Source organism: Ascaphus truei, chromosome 1, assembly GCF_040206685.1.
Source record: "Ascaphus truei isolate aAscTru1 chromosome 1, aAscTru1.hap1, whole genome shotgun sequence".
Taxonomy (NCBI): domain Eukaryota; kingdom Metazoa; phylum Chordata; class Amphibia; order Anura; family Ascaphidae; genus Ascaphus; species Ascaphus truei.
Window position 1 is genome coordinate 194,098,355 of NC_134483.1, and position 22,038 is coordinate 194,120,392.

General features: G+C 42.0%; 1 protein-coding gene across 7 annotated transcripts in view; it reads right to left on the reverse strand.

Annotated features, from left to right (window-relative positions):
- SEMA4D (semaphorin 4D) overlaps positions 1-22,038 on the reverse strand; it is a 131,600-nt gene that overhangs the window by 25,678 nt on the left and 83,884 nt on the right. For 4 of the 7 annotated variants that reach the window (XM_075599887.1, XM_075599917.1, XM_075599897.1 and 1 more), the window contains 7 exons: positions 16,405-16,580; positions 15,405-15,561; positions 14,056-14,278; positions 13,084-13,199; positions 10,731-10,903; positions 10,485-10,528; positions 7,029-9,296 (listed from right to left, as the gene is read on the reverse strand). In XM_075599887.1, coding sequence (XP_075456002.1) covers positions 8,374-9,296; positions 10,485-10,528; positions 10,731-10,903; positions 13,084-13,199; positions 14,056-14,278; positions 15,405-15,561; positions 16,405-16,580 — 1,812 coding nt within the window. In that variant the 3' untranslated portion in view covers positions 7,029-8,373. Of the gene's footprint in view, positions 1-6,588; positions 6,793-7,028; positions 9,297-10,484; positions 10,529-10,730; positions 10,904-13,083; positions 13,200-14,055; positions 14,279-15,404; positions 15,562-16,404; positions 16,581-22,038 lie in introns of those variants that run through there. The other 3 variants (XM_075599927.1, XM_075599937.1, XM_075599946.1) reach the window with 2 other exon arrangements.

The following is a 22,038-nucleotide window of genomic DNA, read 5'->3' on the forward strand; positions in this document are numbered from 1 at the left end:
GTGAGACCAGGACAGGCTGCACGGTGAGAGCGGGGGACAGGCGGCTCGGTGCTGTGAGACCGAGGGACCCCCCACCTCTTTCCCTCCCCCCATGTCTCTTTCCCTCGACCCCACTTCTCTCTCCCCCCTCCTCCAATCCCCACAACCGCACACAATCCCCCCAAAATCCCACACAATAATCCCCCCCACACAGTATATACTTACAGTGCCCCCTTGTATACACAGACACACATTATATACTCAATGTCCCCCTTGTGTACACACACACACACATATAGTATATACTCAGTGTCCCCCTTGTATACACACACACAGTATATACAGTGTCCCCACTGTATACACTCACCCCACTGTATATACACACACAAATTGCTTATGTAGGCGGCTATGACAGCTCGCCTGCCGCCAAAATGTAACTGCCCGTGGCGAGCGCATTTGTCAAATATATATACATATGCATACATGTGTGTGTATATGTATATGTATACATACATACACACACAAACAATATCTAGAGTAATCAGGATTAGTCATGTCAGGCTGAAATATTAAACCATTGGCGACCCATCCAACAACCAAAAAAAGGGTGTGTGCGCAGAGCACATGCCTTTATATGATACTTTTGTGTTTTATCCCTGAAATTATTTTTTGGTTTTGATGTTTTTGATTGAACTAAAGACTTTTGAGAGTATAATTACAATTTCAGTGACACAACAGAAAGAAGTTTCACTTAAAACTTGCTTGTCTCCACACACACACACACACACACACACACCCCCCCCCCCCCCTTTTTTTCTTACAGGACACAAGTAATGAGTGAGCGAGCAAGCATACTTACTTAACACTTACAAATGGGTCGAAGGAATAGGCTGCTTAGCACCCAGCATAGGATAGGATATAGGATGTATACTGTAGGCAAACCCGTGGGAGGAAAAAAAAAATTCCTTACTTGGTGTGGTGCGGCGGCGTCTCCCGGCATCCTCCTGCTATTACCCCTCCAACTACAGTGAACATGGCTGCGCGGCGTGAAATGACGCTGTGTTGCCATGGCAACCGGACACAGCGAGACGCCGCATTGCCATGACAACGTGACGCCACGCAGTGTCCAGTTGCCATGGCAACACAGCGGCATGTTCACTGCAGTTGGAGGGGAAATTGCAGGAAAATAACAGAGAATGCCGGATACGCCGCCTATTCTGGATCCAGGGTCATGTCTGGAGTGTGAATGAACCCAGCTAGCTTCAACTCAGCCCTCTTTCCAAAGCACAACAAGTCCTGTATAGTTTCTTCACTTTATTTAGGAAAGCAGCAATAAAAACAGGTTCTTGTGGATGAGATGTTTGTGTAGGAAAAGTGTATCTCTGTGGGTGCTTTGTAGTAAGGGCAGGTGAAAAGGATGAGGCCGTGCCAGTAGAGCAAATTACAGAAGGTACTCACTCAGCCAATGTTGAATGTGGAAAGGAAGCAGTGGGGGAATTCTGGGTAACAGGATAGCCTGGGGACAGACCATATGTGAACAAGGCAGAGGGGGAGAGAGCAGACTAGCCCATTCTGATAGAAAGGCTGAGGTTGCTGTAGCAACTCACTGGCATAATGCAGAGACAGGGATTTCAACACTGTGTCTAACACACAGGCACTGTGTGTGTGTACAGAGCAAAATACATGCAGCTGGAAATGAGGAACTGACAAGCAGAAGCTGCAAAGGAATGGGGGGGTGAAACAGAGATGTGATTCTTGTTCCATGACACCGCCGTACAACACTGCACTCCGCTGCCACCCGGAGATTGACAACGGCAGCCCGGAGGTAAGTGCCCGAAACCCGGAGTCTCTGGTTCAAACCTGGATAGGTGGCAACCCTGATAAGCGGATAACTGTTGCTTGTACACTCTCCTTCGGGGGGCATCCTGCTAGGCCCTCTTAAATCACACAGTCCATATAAGTAAGATTGAGAAGGTACATAACAGACTTGTTACAAAGAAAAAATATATATCAGATGTTTTCATTGGCACAGCAGCCTTTAATCAAGGTAGTTGGCCATTGTGACCTTCTCAATCTTAGGCCGAGTCCATGCTCCCTGCTGGCGTGCTGAGGCGCGTTGAGGCTCAGGGAAAGCGGGTGCTTTCCGTGGCCTTGCGGTTGCTTACCGCACGTGCTCTCAGCAGGCCATCAGGGGGCGGGCCGGGGGCGGGCGCGTCACTGGCCGGGGGCGGGCCAGTGACGTCACGGAGCTGGTTCGCCCTCATTGGGCGAACCGCTCACGTGACCGGCCTGTCTCGCCGGCAAGCGGTGGAATTTTAAATTCCCCTAAGACCTGCGCTTCCGCAAGCATGTGGAAGCGCAGGTGAGCCCTACTAAAGCCGCTCTAATTGCGGCTCAGTGCTGAGCGGGAGCGCGTCAGCACGCTTACGCAAGCACGCACTAAACATGGCCGAGGCCTTACCTGTATGTACTTACAAATGGAACAGAGCACCAGAGAGAGAGTTACAGATACCAAAATATAAGGGCAGGCTCAGAAGACAGAACTATATCAAACTAGGCTCAAAGAGGATAACCAAATAATCAAATTTGCAAACACCCGAGAAGAAGAGAAAATAGCACAGTCAATAAAAGGGGTGACAAAACCGTTTTAAAGACATAGAAAGTGAAAGGAGAAAAACCAAAAGGAGGAAGTGTCAGAATAAAGACAGAAGCTGGGGTCATGAAGGAGACAAAAGGTACAGCAGACACACGGAATAATTATTTCTCTTTCGTCTTCACAAGAGGTGAAGGACCACGGTTAAGGAACAAGAAGATACATTGGGAGGAAGTGGACACATCTATTTACAGAGCAGTCCGGATGGAACCAACTAAACTGAAAGCGGACAACTCGCAAGCAAATCTCTCGACTGCTACAACACAGAAGTAAAAGAAAGCACTTGCCACAGGTAGCATAACAAGATTTATTGAAAGGCCCACATTTAAAAAAAATTGTTTAAAGAGAAGTGAAAAACTAAAATATATATTTCTATAGAACATGGATTCTGGTTCAACAACAGAGACTGCCTATAGCTAAAGTAGCAATCTTGCTGAATTGACCTTTTTTTGTTATTTTTACAACATTGGAACTCGGGGGGGGGGGGGGGGGGGTTGTTCCTTCAAAGCTGAAGTTATTTTTAGGTCTGCTAATTCTAAGTAGCACCGTAGATATTACTAGACATGATACATAAAGCTTGGCCCCCTGCAGAGGCACTTACCAAAATGCCCTCCTACTGTTTCTGTACGTTCCTCCTACATACCAATTAGATTGTAAGCTCCTCGGAGCAGGGACTCCTCTTCCTAAATATTACGTTTGTCTTAAGAACTTATTCCCATGACCTGTTATTTATATTATTTGTTACGGTATTTATATGATTACCACGTGTATTACTACTGTGAAGCGCTATGTAAATTAATGGCGCTATACAAATAAAGACATACAATACAATCCCTTCCCCCTTGATTCCCAAAATACTTACTGGTATTCTCCTTAGACCAGGCATGTCAAACATATGTAGCCCACTTTTCCCCGTGTCTAGGGCGACTATGTGTGGTGCGCTATTACCTGTAGGTTCACAGGAGGCCTGATCCTCCGCTGCAGGGAGCCGGGGTGTACCTGGTTAGTCCGGTGACAGAGCCTCCACCTGTGAAGGATCCTAGCACTGCTGGATACCCCTTGCACAGGACCCAATACAATACACGCACACTTGTATATATACCCTGGTGTCCACAGGAGCAATCCTAACCAAAGTGTGTGTGACAGCACTACCCACAGTGAGTGTGTACAGTTCGTGCACTTGTTGACTTTTGTATACCTGCCAGGTGCTCCAGCACCTGGTACCGCTGACTGAGGAAAGGTCTCACGCCGTCTGTTCCACGCTGTCGCCATCAGCGAAGGCGTTCACCTCTTCATGTGATGTATCCTGCTGGAGGGTCCCACCATGAAGAGAGTCTATCTGTGTGGTGGTCTGGTCCCAGACCACAGGCCACAGATACCGCGCGGCATCTTGCTGCTGTGTCCCTGACACTGTATACACTACAGGGGCAACGTCCCTATCTAGGGGGCTGTCCCTGTAGTATCCACAATCTAGGTGGGAGTCGGGCCTATAGGGGGTCTCTGGCTTTGTGCAGGGGCCACGGACACCCTGCACACACACTCTCACCTCGTGTCCCAGCTCCGACTGGCGTGGTCTCCACATTCATGTCAAACTCCTATCTCTGCTGTGCCTTCTGGGGACTGTAGTCCCCGCAGAGCCCATTTCCTAAGATGGCCACCACTAGTAGCAGCTAGTTACAGCCATTACTGCGTGTGCCTACTTGTAATGGACGCCTGGAAGCAATCTGTGCATGCGCAACTTGCACTGCGCATAAGCGCATCATCAATATGGCGAGCCCTGCACAGGGAGCCGCAGTGGACCTCCGGCAACCCGGTCGCCCTGCTACCTGCTGCAGCTCTCCCCCGCACACCACCGGCACTTGCCCCTGCCTCAGCTGCCCCTTACGGCCATGCCGGGAGGTAAAGGGACAGAAGGGACCCAGGCTATACATACAAGTTTGAATGTTGCTGGGCTGTGCTCTGTTCTACATACTACAATCCTGGATTTTTACCATCGACAGATTGCATGCCGTGGATATCGTGGGTGTTCCTGGAAACTAACAGGTAATGGGCCATAGTGCCATGTAATTTTTCCTGTTTCTACTGGACATTGCTGTATACATTAATGATTGGGTGTATGTCTATGTGTCATTATTTGTAGCTGTCGATTGGACACCATATCCCATTCAGGGCACATATCCCTCTCAGTTTCTCAGTATGTATTATCTAAAGTGAACACCATATCAATATCTGGACACATTGGATTTATCTACAAGTTCCTTACAAAGCTAGATCTGATTGTCTGAGCACCACAATACCTACCACTGAATTATACATAAAAGCCGCAGGCTTAGGTATGCAGACCAGAGGATGGCAGGAAGGTTTTTTTGGCCTGGTTTAGCCCAGTGTGAAAGAAAGAGGTGCGGGGTGGGGGAGATAGAGAGATGAGAGAGGTAGGGGTGAAGGGGAGACAGGTGAGAGGGGTGAGGTTGAAGGGGAGGTGAGGCAGAAAGGGAGAGAGAAGGGTGAGGGGGCAGAGAGAGAGGGGTGAGGGGCAGGTGGCAAAGAGAGAGAGGGGTGGGGGTGAGGGGGCAGAGATAGGTGGGAGTGAGGGGAGGAGAGACGTGGGGGTGAGGGGAGGAGAGACGTGGGGGTGAGGGGAGGAGAGACATGGGTTCCGGGGGGGGAGGGGAGAGAGAAGCAGTTATAGTGACTGCACGAGTCAGTTAGGCCGTAGGCTACTTAATGCTTTTCCTTCCGCATCTCTGATGATGCAGCCCGAGTCTTGCAGTCGGATTTAAGAATTGGCCCCCAACCTATTCTGAGTTTGATGGGCCTGCCTTGGACATTTAAACAGCTGACAAAATTGGGGCATTCCGATTTCCCTACAGGGAGTTACCAGCAGGTTTCTCAGGAACCAGGTCTAAAAATAAGCTCTGGAGGACACCACTATTCCAATGATGTCAAAAAAATAATAAATTAAGCAGCCGGAAATGGCTGCTTTTAAAGTTTAATTTCTACTAGACAAGAGCAAATAATGATAATGTATGAGAGGTACACGGTAAATACTCTACACTCTTTCGACCACAAAATCTGACTCCAAAAGACGGTTTCATGGTCCCAAGGTTCAACAAAGAATCCGGCCGTTCCTCCTTCTCTTACCGTGTACCCCACAACTGGAACAATCTGCCGGAGACTCTCACTTCCGCCACCCATCTAAGTTCTTTCACAACTAAAGCGGTCTCACATTTTAATCTGCTCTGTAACGGTTATATAAGCCTATAATATATACTGTATATATCATCTTTAACTGTGCATACACTGTCTTGTATATAATGTACTGTATAACCCTTCACTCATTGTAACTATGTATTTATAACCATGTATTTGTCATTATAAATCTATGCCCAGGACATTACTTTCTGGTAAACATTTTATAAATAAATAAAATCTCTCCTTCAATTGAGAAAATACAACCATGATGCCTCTTCAATTAATAGGCGCTTCGTCAAAATCGGAAAATTTCAGTCCATATCCTTTCAAGGCAGCATCTCTTCTCCAGCACTGGGAAGCAGCTTCTCAGCCATAAGACTAAGTTCCATGGTTCACTAAAAGCACAGTATCTTGCTCTACTCGGGTTACCCAGTGTATGCAGTGTACTTTTTAATCAAGTAACTTTCTTCATCTGTTTTTGTGACCCCCCCCCCCCCCTTACTTCTACTATGCTGTGGCACAAATACTAAAAACACAGTAGTAGAAGCACATATAATTATTTTGTAACGATAAGAAGAAAAAATAACAGCACTATTACAAGCAGCAATGCATGGAGCATGTCACAAACCACTGTGGACACCACAAACATGTTTGTAAAGACGTTGTGTCAAATAATGTGTATGTGGCACTGCAGCCTTGACTTGCAGAGGGCATTTGGGCAAAGACATGCAAATTCCACGCGCTTTTGACACCCTATTACTCACCAGTGGCGTGACAGAAGAGATGGAAGGTCCCCTGCACACTGACATGTGTCTGATCGCTTAGGAATGGAGGCAGCAGTCTGACTAGGGCAGTCTCTGCACTAGACACTACTTCAGGCTGCATGCTGGGCAGTGAAGGATGGAAATCAGTTCCCACAGAGGACAAAGAGGAGGTGGCAGAAGGAGGAAAAGGTATGGGAGATGAGGCTGTGTGACAGAAAGGGACAGAAGAAAAAAAAGAGAGAAAGAGGGTACTAAGGAAACAATGCCACAAGGAAAAGGCAGCACACTTTAAAACATAGTAATGCAGAAAAAGGAAACCTGTGTAAAAAGCAATTAACCAATAAGGAAATCATGTTTACATTTATTAGAGGGATAGTCTCATAGGACTCTAGCTCGCCCTATACACCAGTACCCAAGGACTATGTATTCTTCAAACGATATTCTCATAAAACAATACAATACTTTATTATGAAGTTTGCTGATTTTAGATCTATACAGAACTCATAGAAAAATAAACCCAATTATTTTCAGACCGTATAAACAAGAACATCCAAGTGAAGGAATTAGCCGCCGCTTGCTGAGAATATCTGTACAACAGTCCGCAATATATTAAAATGTATCGTATGTCCTTAACAATGCTGCTGGAATGAGCATTGAAATCCCAGTTGTCTCATACAGATCTCCCACCCGCCCCCCACCCCACCCCACGCACTCTGCAGGAAAATTATTTAATTCCAGTGGTATGACAGGTCGGACAGACGTCATTGCTATAAAAGTATTTTGTATTGTTGCTGCTTGGTTTAGGAGTAATATTGTGGTCTTGGCTCATTTGACGAATCCTGCAACAATTAAATGTGGCTCACTGTTTATATTAACTCCTTTTGTGCTTGAGGGGACCCAAACAAACAGCGGGAAAGTCCCTTTCAGCACCGCATCGATTTCGAAACGAGTGAACCGTCCTCTTTTCCCCCTGTGCAAATATCTTATAGTGGCATGGCTCCGTTATATTTGCTTCTTCACCATTTCCCTTAAATGTCCATAGTCTTTTAAAACAAGATCAGAACGGGGTCTTTGTTTCTGTGAAGTGTAAAAAGTAACTCTTGGTTTAAGCTACTATCCCTTTTCTTCATACCACCCCATTCCAGGAGAAGCTTCTTGCTCTAGAAATGACGCTTGCAGCTACATTATGAAAGGTATCGGAGAAAGAGGTTGTCCCTGAGAAGGTTATGCAAATGAATCCAGATTTGTCCCAAAGCATAAGGAAATGACATGAAAGCAATTTACAGTATTATACCTTTGTTCTACATGCTGCAACACTAAAATTGTATCCTCGAGCACTAAGAGCAACGACGTGTCCGAATTTGGACAAAAACCTAGTAGCTCCTTACCAATCTGATAAACTAAGATTAATTTCCAATTTGGAATTAGATTTAAATTAGGTATGTTGCAACAACCGGTGAAATGTGAATACACTTGATCAGCCTTTTGCATTATTTTTCATCAATAGAAGAATTACATTAGACTGAAAAAAGTGAACATAAAACACATCAAAAGGGACAAAGAGCGGAACATATGCAATATTTAAAGCCCTGATAAAAGCTTAAGAGATCTCACACCAGAAAATAGACAGTAAAAAAAAAAAAAAAAAAAAATCTTGTTAAATGTTTGTTTTTTTCTTTTTTTAAATGTGCCACTATTTGCGTTCAAAATCACTCTTGTCCCTTTGCTCAGCAGGTCTGTAGCTCAAAAATTGTTTTAAAAAAAAAAAAGTTGAAAGAATCTCCCTCAGTCCCCATCTGAATCCGCATATTTTAGTTCACATTTAACATCAAACGGTTGATCTTTTTCCTCTTCCTCTATTTTCTCCGAGCCCTTTTTATGCGGGATGCGGCCGTTCCCACAGTCTGGCTCAGTCTCGTAATCTGTGTCACGCGAGGCCTTTGGTAGAGTTGAGTATTGGTTCGGAGGACAGCTTTGCTCCACCAGCGTTTCTTTCACACCTTGCTCGCAGTCTTTGAAATCAGGTGAAGGTGGTGTCTTCTTGCCGGGCAGCAGAGCCGAGCGGTATTTTAAGCACTGTTCTGGCAGGAACCCTTTGTAGCAGTTGTACGTAAGCAGACACACAAACAGGACAAAGAAAAACAGGAACAGGAAGATGAAGAGAGAGAAGTCATTGGACTCTGTCAAGTACAAAGCCTTCCTCAATTGAACGTCGGGAATTGCGCTGAAGATTTCAGTCAAAGAGGCTGTGCTCGTTAGGATTTTACTGCTGACGTTTGTTACAGCAAGAGCTGTTACAATCTGGGTAGTTGAAGTTTCGTCAGTAGACCTTTCCATAGCTACAGTATACACCTGCGTTGTATCAGTATTACCTTCGGTCTGTGTGGATGGCTGGGCTGTGCTCACCGATGGAGGTGGCATCTTTTTCAGCTCTAAAACATGTTTGGCGACCACTTGGGAGAACTCTTTATTCATCACCGACTCACGGGACAAGCAGTGGTAAACCCCAGCATCCACCTCTGCGACATTGAAGATCATTAACGTGTTCTCCTGAAGATGATATTTGGGGACTTTAACCTTCAGACTTTCGTTCTTGAACTTCCAAACCACAGAGGCCAGTATAGACTTGTGTGAGCACTTCAGTTCGACCGTGCTTCCTGGCTTCACATTGTGCATCATACTTTTCTGGATTCCTCTATCAGTAGAATCTAAAAAAGTGGGTCAAACATCAGCACCCTTATTTGGTATTAATCTACAAGTGACCGATTTATTGAATTACATGCAAGCCAAAAGCTGAGGGTAGAAAAAAAACTAATTCTGCAGCTACATTTCTTCCACTTCTATGTTTTCAACAACGAGAAAAACATCAAAAAACAAGAGGCTGGTAAGGTTTCCTTACAACACAGCATGCTAACATTTTGATTTTGAGAACCAGGATTGCTTTAAACCAGGGGTGGTAAAGTGGGGGGATGTGAGGTTTTTATTGGGGAGGGGGGAGCGCGGCTGTTACAGAGGCCCCGCGCTTCCCCGAAAGCATTTTAAATAAATGCAAGGGATTGCATGAGGCCTCTGTAACTTTTACTTACTTTCCCTTCAAGCCACGCGTCTCCATGGCAACCCGGTGTCAAATGATGTCGCATGCTCACGTGACCCTGTGACGTCATTTGACACCGGGGTCGTGCAGGGAGGGGGGCACGAGCCGGAGGGGAGTGGAGACAGGGGGTGTATGTCAGAAACTTTGTGCACCCCTGCTTTAAGCAGCAGTGTATGTTGCTGGGACCCACCCTGCTAATTAATAGGTTTTCTAATGCTTTTCCCATTAATAAGGGGATTTGGCTAGACATTTTCAGCCGTCTACAGTTCCTCATACGTAAAGTGAATTATTGGATCTCGCTCAATATGTAAAGCTGCTGTTGCGTTTCCATTAAATGTGATAGAGAACGGAGGAAACGTGCAACTTCTTCATGGGAGAATATACCAAGATATGTGGGAGCGCTACATTCATTTATTACAAGGGCATTTTAGTGTTCATTTTCTGATACACCGAGAATCATCACCTAATTTTTCTGTAGTTTTGGGTGAACGCTGTGAGCAGAGATATTCACAGCCGTTTCCCACGGGCATCGCTACGGCAGCCAATAGAAAGTGGTGACAATCAGGAAATCATGTCGCTGCTTTCTATTGAGGGACCTTGGAAGCCATCTTGGATTTATTTGTTTAGTTATCTCTGGAACAGGCAGGTTCCTGAAACAGAGAATTCTGGGGAAGGAATCGTCTACTAAAACTCCTTTATAGCCAAACATTCTGTTAGTAATTTGTTGTGCAGCAAATGGGTCACCCTTCAGGTACTGCAACATCTATTAAACAATCAATACAATGACTATCAGAAAACTTACCTTGGCATTGAGAAGCATCTCCATTTAGTTTTTGGATCAGATTCCTAAAAATAAAATAAGACAATATTAAACATCATAGAAGAAACATAACATTATAGAATAATCTCCAATCAGCTACTAAAGGGTTCAGTTCCAAGCCGAAAATAAAGACAGACCTAAAAAAAACCCAAGTCTCATTTTAACTCCTGTTAATAGAGTCCAATTTCAGCTTATGATTAGTGAGACGTGTTGATATGAATGACATACCGGTCAGTGTTACTCTCTTGAAGAATATCAACACAAGAACCTTTCACTGGGTGCCAAGCGCAGTAAGGATCCCTTGTCAAGACACAATCTACACAGGTGGTGAACTTCTCACAGAATGCAACAGGAGACTGAACCACCCCAGTATTGGAGCCCGCGTAGATATATCTTTTGTTCTGTAAGTGAAACAAACAAAATAACAGTCACGCATGGGGAAGAAACATTGGAATAAGCTGCACGTAGAAGAGACTCATATGGGAGGAGGAAGAGAAGGTCACAGATGATCAAGCTGATTGTTTTAATACAGTCAACCAGACCTCTTCAGCGCAGAGAAGATTGGTAATAGTATTAATAAAAACTAAACTGACACATGAAATGCATACAAACAAGGTAATGGTATAGCGGGAATAATAATGTAGGAACAGAGATTTTTAACGCCATTTTCCTTTGAAACGTTTGAGACAAGGTAAATACAATTACAAATATATATATATATATATATATATATATTTTTTTTTTAATGGATTTCTTATTTTTTTTAGAGTAAATGAGCTCTTCAGCATTAGGTGATACCTTATTTATTGGGACAAACAGTTGATATTATAAGACAAGCTTTCGTGAGTTCTCCTCTCTTCCTCAGGTCAGCAATACTGATTTACAAAGATTCTATGAGGTTAACACAGATGTAAAAAAGAAATATCACCATCTAAGGCAGGTTATGCAGGGAAGGAATAAACAGACAGGGTAATACATGGATTGTTTTGTTTACATTTTCCTTGAGAAAAATATATTTGATTATTAGACAGAAAAGCCAACATTTCTTAAGAGCCATTGGATTGGGTGCCTTTTCCAATTAATCCTCCCCCTGTCAAAGATGTAAGCAGATAATTCTTGATTGCTTTGGAATATATATATATATATATATATATATATATATATATATATATATATATATATATATATATATATAATATATATATAACACAAATGGGGCAGCCGGCACTCCCAATACCATAAACAGTTTGCGGTGCATGTCCTATACCAATAGTAAGTGAAAAGTAATCCACTCCAGCAGAAGCAGACACAAGACAGCACTCAAAGGTAAGAAGGAAACTTGTATACAAAAATAAACATAGCACAAACATGACGCTATGTTTATTTTTGAATACAAGTGTGTTCCCCCTCTCTCTCTCATATATATATATATATATATATATAATGATTAAAGCTAAAATAAAATGCTTGTGAAAATATCACCACGTATTAATCGCACCTATGGGAAGCATTTTATTCACTATAATGGGCTTAGTACACATGATATTGCAATTTAATGCCTTGCAATAAATCTGGGAATAATTCTTGAAAGTTTATATTAACCCTTTCACTGCTGGAAGATAGACGGCACCCATTTCTGTTTTGTTTTTTTAATATGATAGAGGTGTCACTATGCAAAAATGCAACATTCAAACCATTTCTACATTAAAATAAATTAACCCTTCCCTCAAGTGCCCTATAGATGTAGCATACATTATGAAAGGTGGCACCACGGAGGTCGCATAATGTATGCTGTGCATCATTTGAGTTTGCTCATTTTCTGAGGGGAATGGAGGAGTTTGCAATGACCGTTTCACAGGAGTGTCGACCATTTACCTCACCCGAAGGAGGAAGACATCATGTGAGCACCCAAGAGAGCAAATCACTTCATTGCAAGTGCTGGAGGGGCGCTTTGCCACTGTGAGAGTTAAAGCAGTAAGTAGCTCATACATGTTCATACACTTTTAAGGTGGAATCAAACCCGGACGGTCCCTCCAGGAGGTAGACCGCTTTATTGTCAGCCCCAGGGATCACACATTTTTGCAGCATACTTGCAGTTTATGGGGCCGGTGCATTTCCTATTTTTAAATTTTAGAAATGACACCTGCAGTCATCGGCTTCCTATTGGCCCGTGGCTTGGCAGCCATTTTGTTTTCCCTGAAACCTAGCACAGAAAAACTATACGTATGTTGGGAGCCATGGGATTCAGCTCTGGAGGATCATCCGGTGCAAATAATGTTACAAAAATCCATGGCTCCCGACTAACTCGAAAAAAAAAGTTAGCAGCCAGGCTTGCTGCTTGACGTTCAGAATATTAAATAACAAATAGCTGCAACAAGAAAAAAAAAAAAGTGTCCAAGAATTGAAATAATCGCACGTTCATTAACTACTGAATTTTATCAAGTGCACACACGCATGTGATGGATTCCTCTTACAAATGTGATCTTTACAATGATAACATAAAAGTAGGGATACAGCCAGGGGCCAACATTAATAACCCGTGGCGATGCTGGAAAAGCTGTAATTTAATAGAGATATTTACCTGCTTGCTTGAGAGCAGCAAGGTCGTGACTGGTTGAAGATTGGGAAACAGCACAATTTCCTCAGTTATATGCATTCCAGTGTCGTGACCGATAACCTTGTGCAACGTGCCTTTATCTGCAGAGAGAAACATTTCTTACTAAACGTGCGTGTGTTTTTAATAGGAGATGTGAATACAGGTCAGGGTGAGAGCACATGAAAACTGGGAAGTGAACGGAGGACAAAGTCTTCCCTTGCCAGCGAGAGTCTCGCTGCTTGAGGCCAGATGTAGCCATTGTTAAAGAGGCAATGCAAACACTGCTAAAAAAAAACAACAAAATCAACCTTTTAGGGGTTTTTAAAATATTAAAAACAAAAAAAAGCCTTTGATTATCCTTATGAAAAACTAATTAGCTAAGCTGCTGATTGATTAGTTCTCTCGTGATCGATCAGCAAAGATTCTGCGGCCCAGAGTTCAATAAATGGCCGCCTTTCAGTTTCAAATCAATCCTTCTGTCAGTGTAACTCAGCAGCTACAATGTATTCTTATATTACTAAGGTAACATTACCTATTGTTAGTTTGTAGCTCAAACTGCGGGAATATTGGCAACAAATGATCAAAAACAGGAAAGTGTTGCAAATATCTTGCACTGCTCAGGAAGTGTTTTAAAGCTGCAGTTCAAGCAATATCTAACACGTGTTTTATTTTTTAATAAATCGGTTTTGTATGGTATATTCCATTGCATTTCTTGCAGAAATCATTGGCGTTCGACTTCAATGCCTACATTTAAAAAGCTCTGAAATGAAAACAAATATTTCAACACGACCGCATTTATTTGATTTGCAATAAGATGAAAGCACTGAGGCATGTATGAATTGGTCTAAGGACAAGAGGTAAGAAGAAGGATTATGAAGCACACAAAGCGAAAAGAATAAGCAGAACAAAAAAACCAAAAAAAAACACAATAAAAAAACCGACATGACTCAGTTGTACCTGTACTTATAAACATGACATCATAAGTATGGCCATCCAGGGCTGTCACAGAGTCAACCACAATCTGTGTATAGGTCACGTCTCTGAGCACAATCCTGGGTTTATTGCCAATTGGAGTCACAGAATCATCCATTAGAGGGTGGTCTTTGACAAACTGTAGAGTCTTGTCTGGCAGATTCAGGGAGTTTGTGTAATTCATCGCTCTGGCGTCGTTGTTGATGCACTGTTCAATAAGAATAATAAAAAAAAAGTCCGTAACCTGTAGCTACTGAACTGGAAAATGTCCACAGTGCTCTCTGTTCAAAAGGCACAGAACACGCATTGTTCTGTTGCTGTGTGGGCCTTTTATACCATAACAAACTTGACCTTGCAATCTCTACATTTTTTTTTCCCCCTCTTCAGAAATAAACCTAAAAATCACTCAGTAACCGTGAACATTGCAGGTGCCAAATCACCCTGCTGCACCTGAGGATTTCTAACCTTTCAGAGAAAAATGTAGGCAATTACTTTGCTGTTGGTAGTTATTGTGCTGAAAGTAATCTAAATGGCATGTCTATAAAGGACCAGTACTTTAGGGCTAAGAAGGGGGGTAACAAACATGTAGATGGTATCTTTTTTTTTCATCCTTCTCCGATACCGGGTAAGGGTTGCAGTGGTCCTATGCCTTGAAAATGTCCTTCCATGGAGACATGTTATTTTATGAAAAGACAAAACTTTGCCCTTAAGAAACATGATAAATCAGTCTCAAGGGTATCATTTCTTGCAGATAGTGTTGACATTTTTTTTAAATGGATCATCCGTATGCATGCTCCGCATTGTATAGCCTAGGTATTCAATAAAGTTTTATTACAGTACACACAGGGTTATATAATATATACAAATATACAGAAGCAAAGAACAAAAATAGCCATAACGGTGCACATATTACTATACATCATCTGCTTTTCCTATATGCACGTCACCAACTACATGTGCACTTTACCATACTAAAGGGTTTATAATGATCATATTGTATGTTGCGGAAGATTATAGATATATTCGTGGCAGATCAAGATTTGGCACAGGACCAGTGATTCTACTGTATGATTTTTGTACTAGTCATTTTTGCCATCTTGTAGTATCTAATTTTGATTATTAATCATGTAATGGTAATTCAGGAGTGAATTGGTCGAGGTTTTTTCTTCTCTTTACATCTGAAATACAGTATACCTGGGCGGGAGTGGGGGACATCTTTAGTAAGATTCTGCACTGGGAGAGCCAACAGCCCTCAGCCACACCGAAATAAATGAGCGTATTGCTGCTAGCTCCAACATGTTCATTTTTCCTATACGTGTATAAGAGGGACTTACAGCTCCAGGTCGAGGTTTCGGGATCTCTCCATTAAATCGAACCCACTTGGTGTGAGACTGCTCAACTGTGGCACTCTGCATGTACTTTCCTTTTGCAAACACCTCTTCCACAGTAGACACGTTGTATGCACACACTGCTGACAGACCGACATTGTTCCTTTAGAAATAGATATTAAAAAGGGATTATAACAACAAACAGACACCTTGCTTCAAAGTTCCATCTCGTCATCACTCAACACTCAGTTTGCTTTTCCTATGCACAAATAAAAGTTGTGACCTCATGCTTAAGGCAGACCCCAATTTGAACTAATAGAAGAAAAGTGTGTACAAAAGGGGATTAATACACCAGCATGCTATCATTAGTTTTTTTTTATCACAATTTACATTCAAGGCTTGGTCGTCATCTATTGTTCGTCTCAAAACATGTCGGAACGGTTCTCTATAACACGGCAAACTCTTTATTCAATTATCAAGGCTAGTTTTGCTATGTTAGCAACTTGTGAGGTTTTTCTTTTGTTATAACCAACTGGAAAATCCTGTATCAACGTCTTCCTATTAAGAATATGTACATTTAGTACCAGGACCATTCTGGTAATTGCTTGTGCAATCTTTTTGATTGGATGGTTTGTTCTTTTGTAGTTTATTTTTAAGCCAAACACTGTACGCCAAAAAAAAAAAGGAAAAACAATGTGGCCCTCCCACAAAAAAACAGCCCAATTGTAGGTGACCTAGTAGACAAATTAATTGACAAAAACTCTGCTAATAACTGTTCATTTATGACCTGACTGATCTCACTGATTATGTATGGAATATAACCCCTTCTAAAAGGGGTGCATTGTCTTTCAGAAGAACGCGCCACTGTGTGTAAATAAGAAACTATTGCTGTGGTTTTCTAAAAGTAGCAGCACTTTGTATGAATAGGAACGTCACACTTTAACTACTATATATAAAAACTCATCTAAAAGTCCAAAAACGATCGGAGAACACCATTTAAACTTACAAATGCGAGGAAAAAACTCCATAGATCACTGGTTCTTTCAAGTGTGGCGATTTCAGAATAAATACATCATTGACAACATTGAAAATCAAATTCTTCTCTGGTGAGTGACAGATCAGTTTGGCTTTAAGAAATGAAGTCCACTTCTTCTGTAATGTCCTCAGCCCTCCTTGGTCACCCTGGGGGAAAAAAGAACAAGTCTTTGTTCTCTTTTTGCAGAAAACAAGTGAATTAGGGCTGCTCTATTTCAAACATTCTGCAACTTGCTTACATGCAGAATTTGTGTGGGCAATGAACATGCTCAAATCAATATTTCCTACACTAAATAACAGAGGTGGCCAACACCAATCCTCAAGGGCCACCAATAGGTGGTCAGGTGTTCAGGATATCCCTGCTTCAATCAGTGGCTCAAACTTCGACTGCACCACCAGTGCTGAAGCAGGAACTGATTGAACCACCTGTGCCGAAGCAGGGATATCCTGAAAACCTGACCTGTTGGTGGCCCCTGAGGCCTGGAGTTGGCCACCCCTGATATGTACGAATACGGATGATACATTCCACTAAAATACAGCAAGTCTAGGTCTTTAATAGACAAGTTTGCATGTTCTCTTCTAAGCCAATCACGGTCACACTGCATAAATCTTGGGTCACACTGTATAAATCTAAAACCACCCTCCCTAACCTCAATTTATACAGCTGTAACAGGGTAAAAATGTTGTTTAAAGGAGCCGACCCCCTACTTGTTTGTTTTTTTTACCCAGTTTTCTTTACAGGATGGAAAGAGTTTCTCCTGGAGCCAAACCACTACATTTCCAGCTCCACCAGTTCCCGACAAACAACGTAGAAGTTACCGATGTTTCTGCCTCTCCAGGGGAAACACAATGGGCCAATAAGATCCCTTTAGAAGTCAGGAAGTGAAACCGGCAACGTTGTCGATCTTGGCAACTGTGGGGGCCCCTTGAGTGGAGCTTAAGATGCTATAGGACTGAAGCGTTCTATATAGTACAGAATTTGATTTTCAGTCCTTATATCAATAGCAAGATATTGCAGCCCAATCTGGCATTGCAGGGGTTAAACCTAACCACAGGATGTTCTGTTTTTTTTTCTCATGATTTTGTAGAAGATAGCGACATAGACGGTCAGTGGCTTCGGTATGCAAGTGGGTCTAAGGTCTAAGTGCAAATAATTACATCTAAAGTAAAGCTCCTTCTGTGACTAAACATTATATCTCAGAAACCGAAGAAACATACATTGGCTTCCCACTATACATACTACTCAGAAGTCAAGTATGTTTATGATGCATATTACAGAGCTCCAATGTAATATTTGTTTAAGGTGTGCTACTCCTTACTGGACTTACATTACGTGGAAAGTTTTCCAAGCCCCATAGACTGTGAAAAACACTACCACTTTCCATAAATGCACTTGTTACGTGCTGTAAAAAAAAAAAATGAAAATCTCAACTTAAGCTCTGTGTGTCATTAGGAAAGCCCATTTTGTCCCAACACCTTCACGCAAAGTAATAGATTGATACATGAACCTTACAGACAACAAAAGTTCCCTTCTGGGAAGCCCATGTTAAGCAGACACATTACACAGTTACACATTCATTAGCTACTGTACAACCATATCAAGAGGTACTATCCCAGGGGTCTCCAAACCTGTCCTCAAGAGCCGCACACAGGCCGGCTTTTATGGATATCCCTGTTTCAGCTTCACTGGGCCACTGATTGAGCCACCTGTGCTGAAGCAGGGATATCCATAAAAGCCGTCCTGTGTGCAGCTCTTGAGCACAGGTTTGGAGACCCCTGTACTAGACCATTTTAGCAAATGTAATCATTCTAAGAGATCATTTCCACTTGGGTGGTTTACTGTGGGTAGCATTAATGGGGAGTGTACCTCTACTTTGTAACAAAAAGTATGTTACTTTATGAAAAACGGAGCTTGAAGAGGAAGTCGTCCTCATCCTCCCCCAACCAAAATGAACTAATGGCAGTGGAATGTTTAATGGGTTAAATACAGGTGGTTGAAGCCATTTTTAAGACTACCAGACAAGTGTAAAGAACTTTTTAAAATGTATTATCTATTGTATTACTGATCCTAGTACAAGGGCATTACAGATAAGGCACCCCTGGCCTGAAGTGTTTGCACATCAACTGTTGCTGCCTTGTGCTCCAGATATCATGAGATAGCAACAATACTCGAACTCCGAAACCCAAATCTCTTATCACTAGGACAGACCTCCCCATGCAATGTTCCTGAAATCCAGACCGTAAGAGAAGAGAAGCCTGTATTTCCCTGTGCGCTGAAGACAATACATATTAAACTCATCCATTTACGAAAGACAGAAATTGGGTCCAACTAATATCACACTTACTATTCAAAGCTTATTTGCACATTCAGCTTTGCTGGGAGAACAAAGAGTCTGGTTAGTCACATGATCAGTCTGAAGCGTATCATAACAATGCCGGCAGGAATGTCTAAAACTACTTTTAACAGCTGGGTTAAAGCAAGCGGATGACAATTACTCTAATTAAGCCAGCCTGATTCCTGCATTAAAAGAAACAAACATGCTCTGATGAGACATGGAAATGTAAAAAGCTAATCTTTTGACAAGTATGTGAAAACTTGAGGGTGCACACAAAAATGAACCCCCGACTTTTATATTTCTTCTGAACATGAAACAGAAGTCAAAATAAAATATTCTGTGTGGTGTAAAACATTAAAATGGTAGAAGGTAAAGTACGAAATTGAACGTAGAAGCACAAACCCCAATGTGAAGTAATATGCACTTTTGCACTCTATTCACTAAACTCTGATAGATTGGAATAGAAGGCTACCACAAACTAAATATCACCTTCCCCAGGCTGGTCTTAGGCCTATCTTAACTTTGTATGTAGCAGCCACTAAATATATATTCAAGATTACACTAAACCTAAAGATACATTTTAAACATACAGTACCGACAAAGTTTGTGAACCCCAATGAGAATTACGGAAAGTCCATAGTTTTCCCATGATAACCTTCTTGAATCAAAACCAGTGTTTTCTTAAATATCAAATAGGGTTTATATTAACCAATTCCATGTCTTTTGAAACAAAATGATAAATGAATTAGACAAACAATCAGTAAATACTAGTCAGGGTATGTGCTAAAGTAAATGAAACCCTAGTTTTATCAGCTCAATTAAAGGGGCTAATTAGAATCAGGTGTTTAAATAATTAGGTAGATCTTCAGGTGTGAGTTTGGGGGGCCCCATCCAATATAAAGATCAAAAACTTTCCGAGTTTGATCTTCACCATATAGGTGTGGAAACACGCCATGCCACGATCTCTGAGGACCTCAGAAAAACAGTTATTGATGATCATCAGTATAGAAAGGGTTACAAAACTATTTCTAAGGATTTGGAGCTCTACCAATAAACTGAGACAGATAGTCTACAAATTGAGAAAGTTCAAAAACACAGTCACTACCAAGGAGCGGTCGTCCTACCAAAATTTCTCAAAGAACAAACTGACAAATCATTCAGGAACTCACAAAGAACCCCAGAGTAACGTCCTAGGATCTGCAGGCCACTCTCACCTGGGCTAATCTGAGTGTTAATGACTCAACTAGAAGAAAAAGACTGAACAAAAATGATGTTCATGGAAGGATAGCCAGGAGGAAACCACTGCTCTCTAAAAAGAACATTGCTGCCGTCTGAAGTTTACCAAAGAGAACATAGATCTACAAGACTTCTGAAACAATGTTCTCTGAACAGATGAGTCAAAAGGTAGAACTTTTTGGCCTCAATGAGAAACCTTAACCAGAAGAACCTCATCCCAACCACCAAGCATGGTGGTCGGAGTGTGATGGTTTGGGGCTCCTTTGCTGCCTAAGGCCCTGGATAGCTTGCTATCATTGACACAACCAGGCGTCATTGTATCGAAAGATTCTAGAAGAGAATCTCAGGCCATCCGTAGAATGGCGTAGTCAAAGTCCGGACCTAAACCTCATCAAAATGTTGTGACAGGACCAGATACGAGCTGTCCATGCAAAGAAGCCTTCAAATGTCACCAAGTTGGGGGCACAAATAAGCAAGCAAATAAAAGGGGGAATACAGAGTATGACAGGAGAAATACACAGGAAGACAGATCCAGGGAGAAGTCGCTAATGCATCAGGGGGATGAACCTACATTCGTTCCTGATCTATTTGAGGCTGATAAGCTTGGGGACTTTCCATTCCGTAGTCATTCTGTCAGATGCTGAAATCTGCACTTTTCAGAAATTCTAGCCTGCCTGTCTCCTCTTAAAAAAACTCTCACATTGTCTCACGCTTGCAATGCGTTGCTGACCGTTCTGGCATCGAAGGAGTCCTAACTGGATGCTTGAAATAAAACACGAGTTTAGGATCACTGTCAAAAAACAGCTGAATAGGTTCACGAAGACAAATAAAATCCACCTTCTTTACACAATGCAGATACTCAATTAGCCAACATTTTCTAACATACAGACTGACAGAAGCAGGCAGCTGAGGGTCATTTTTTCTCCTGAGTGATGAAAGCTCAGTAGGAACTTCCACCTGTCATCACCAGTTAAGACAAAAACCAGCCTGTCAAAGGCATCCTGCAACACATATAACCAATATCTGCACAGAGAGTTAAAATAGATCTGCAAGGTTGCTCATTCTTTTACGTTTGAATGATAAAATATAGGGTTTCGAAGGCACCTCTGTAGGGACACACAGTTTTCAGTTCCGAAGAATTTTTCTTAAATGTGAGTTTGTAAGAAAATGTGAGTTATTTGTGAACTAAATCACACATGCCTGCAGGAAAAATTCCAGGAACCAGAAAAATGTGCACATGTATTTCCCGGGCCATGTAGGCAGATTCTCTGGAGAAAACAGAAAAGGCTTCTTCGTCCTTTGGTCAATGTAGACTTTACAGAGTTAAAAGAAACTGGGGAAAAAATGTAATCACCACCATGGAGCACAATGAACGCTTTGTGACAATGACATGCGCACATCAACTAAAAAAAAATATACACATTTTCTGGGCATATGCTACAGTGTGGATATCTGTCTTAATCCTCCTTAAACATTCAGCTTCGTCCTTGCCAGAGGGTATAAATAACTCTGCAACATAAATGAATGTGTTATTGGAAATAGCCATGCTCCTTAGAAACCCTTAATCTGCTCACGCTCAAGTCAGTGAGAGAAAACAATGTAGAAATTGAAAAAAAGGTCATCACAGCAGAACAAGACAAGAAACACAACCTGATCGTTTGCCAACTACAGGTCGGGAGGGAGTGTTTGTCATCAACATTTGTGAAACCCCCACTGGTTAAAAACCTTCTCAAATTTAAAATACGTCAACAGTGTAACAGTGATTACACTTGTCGCAGTAACATTGTTTTGTTTTTTTGGCTTATGTAAACAACAATGTGTGCTAATAGGACGTTTCATCGGAAGTGAACAGATGTTTTATTAGTACATTGTGTGCGAATGTCATGAAGAAAAGTTTAGCTCAATGGGTCAATTATGTACAAAACCCACAGTATTCATGCCAGAATTGAGATGCTGGTTCTAGGAGATTATGTTACTGATTCGCATGCTAAAGTCTTCACCACAAACATATTCCACAACATTAGTCACACTTA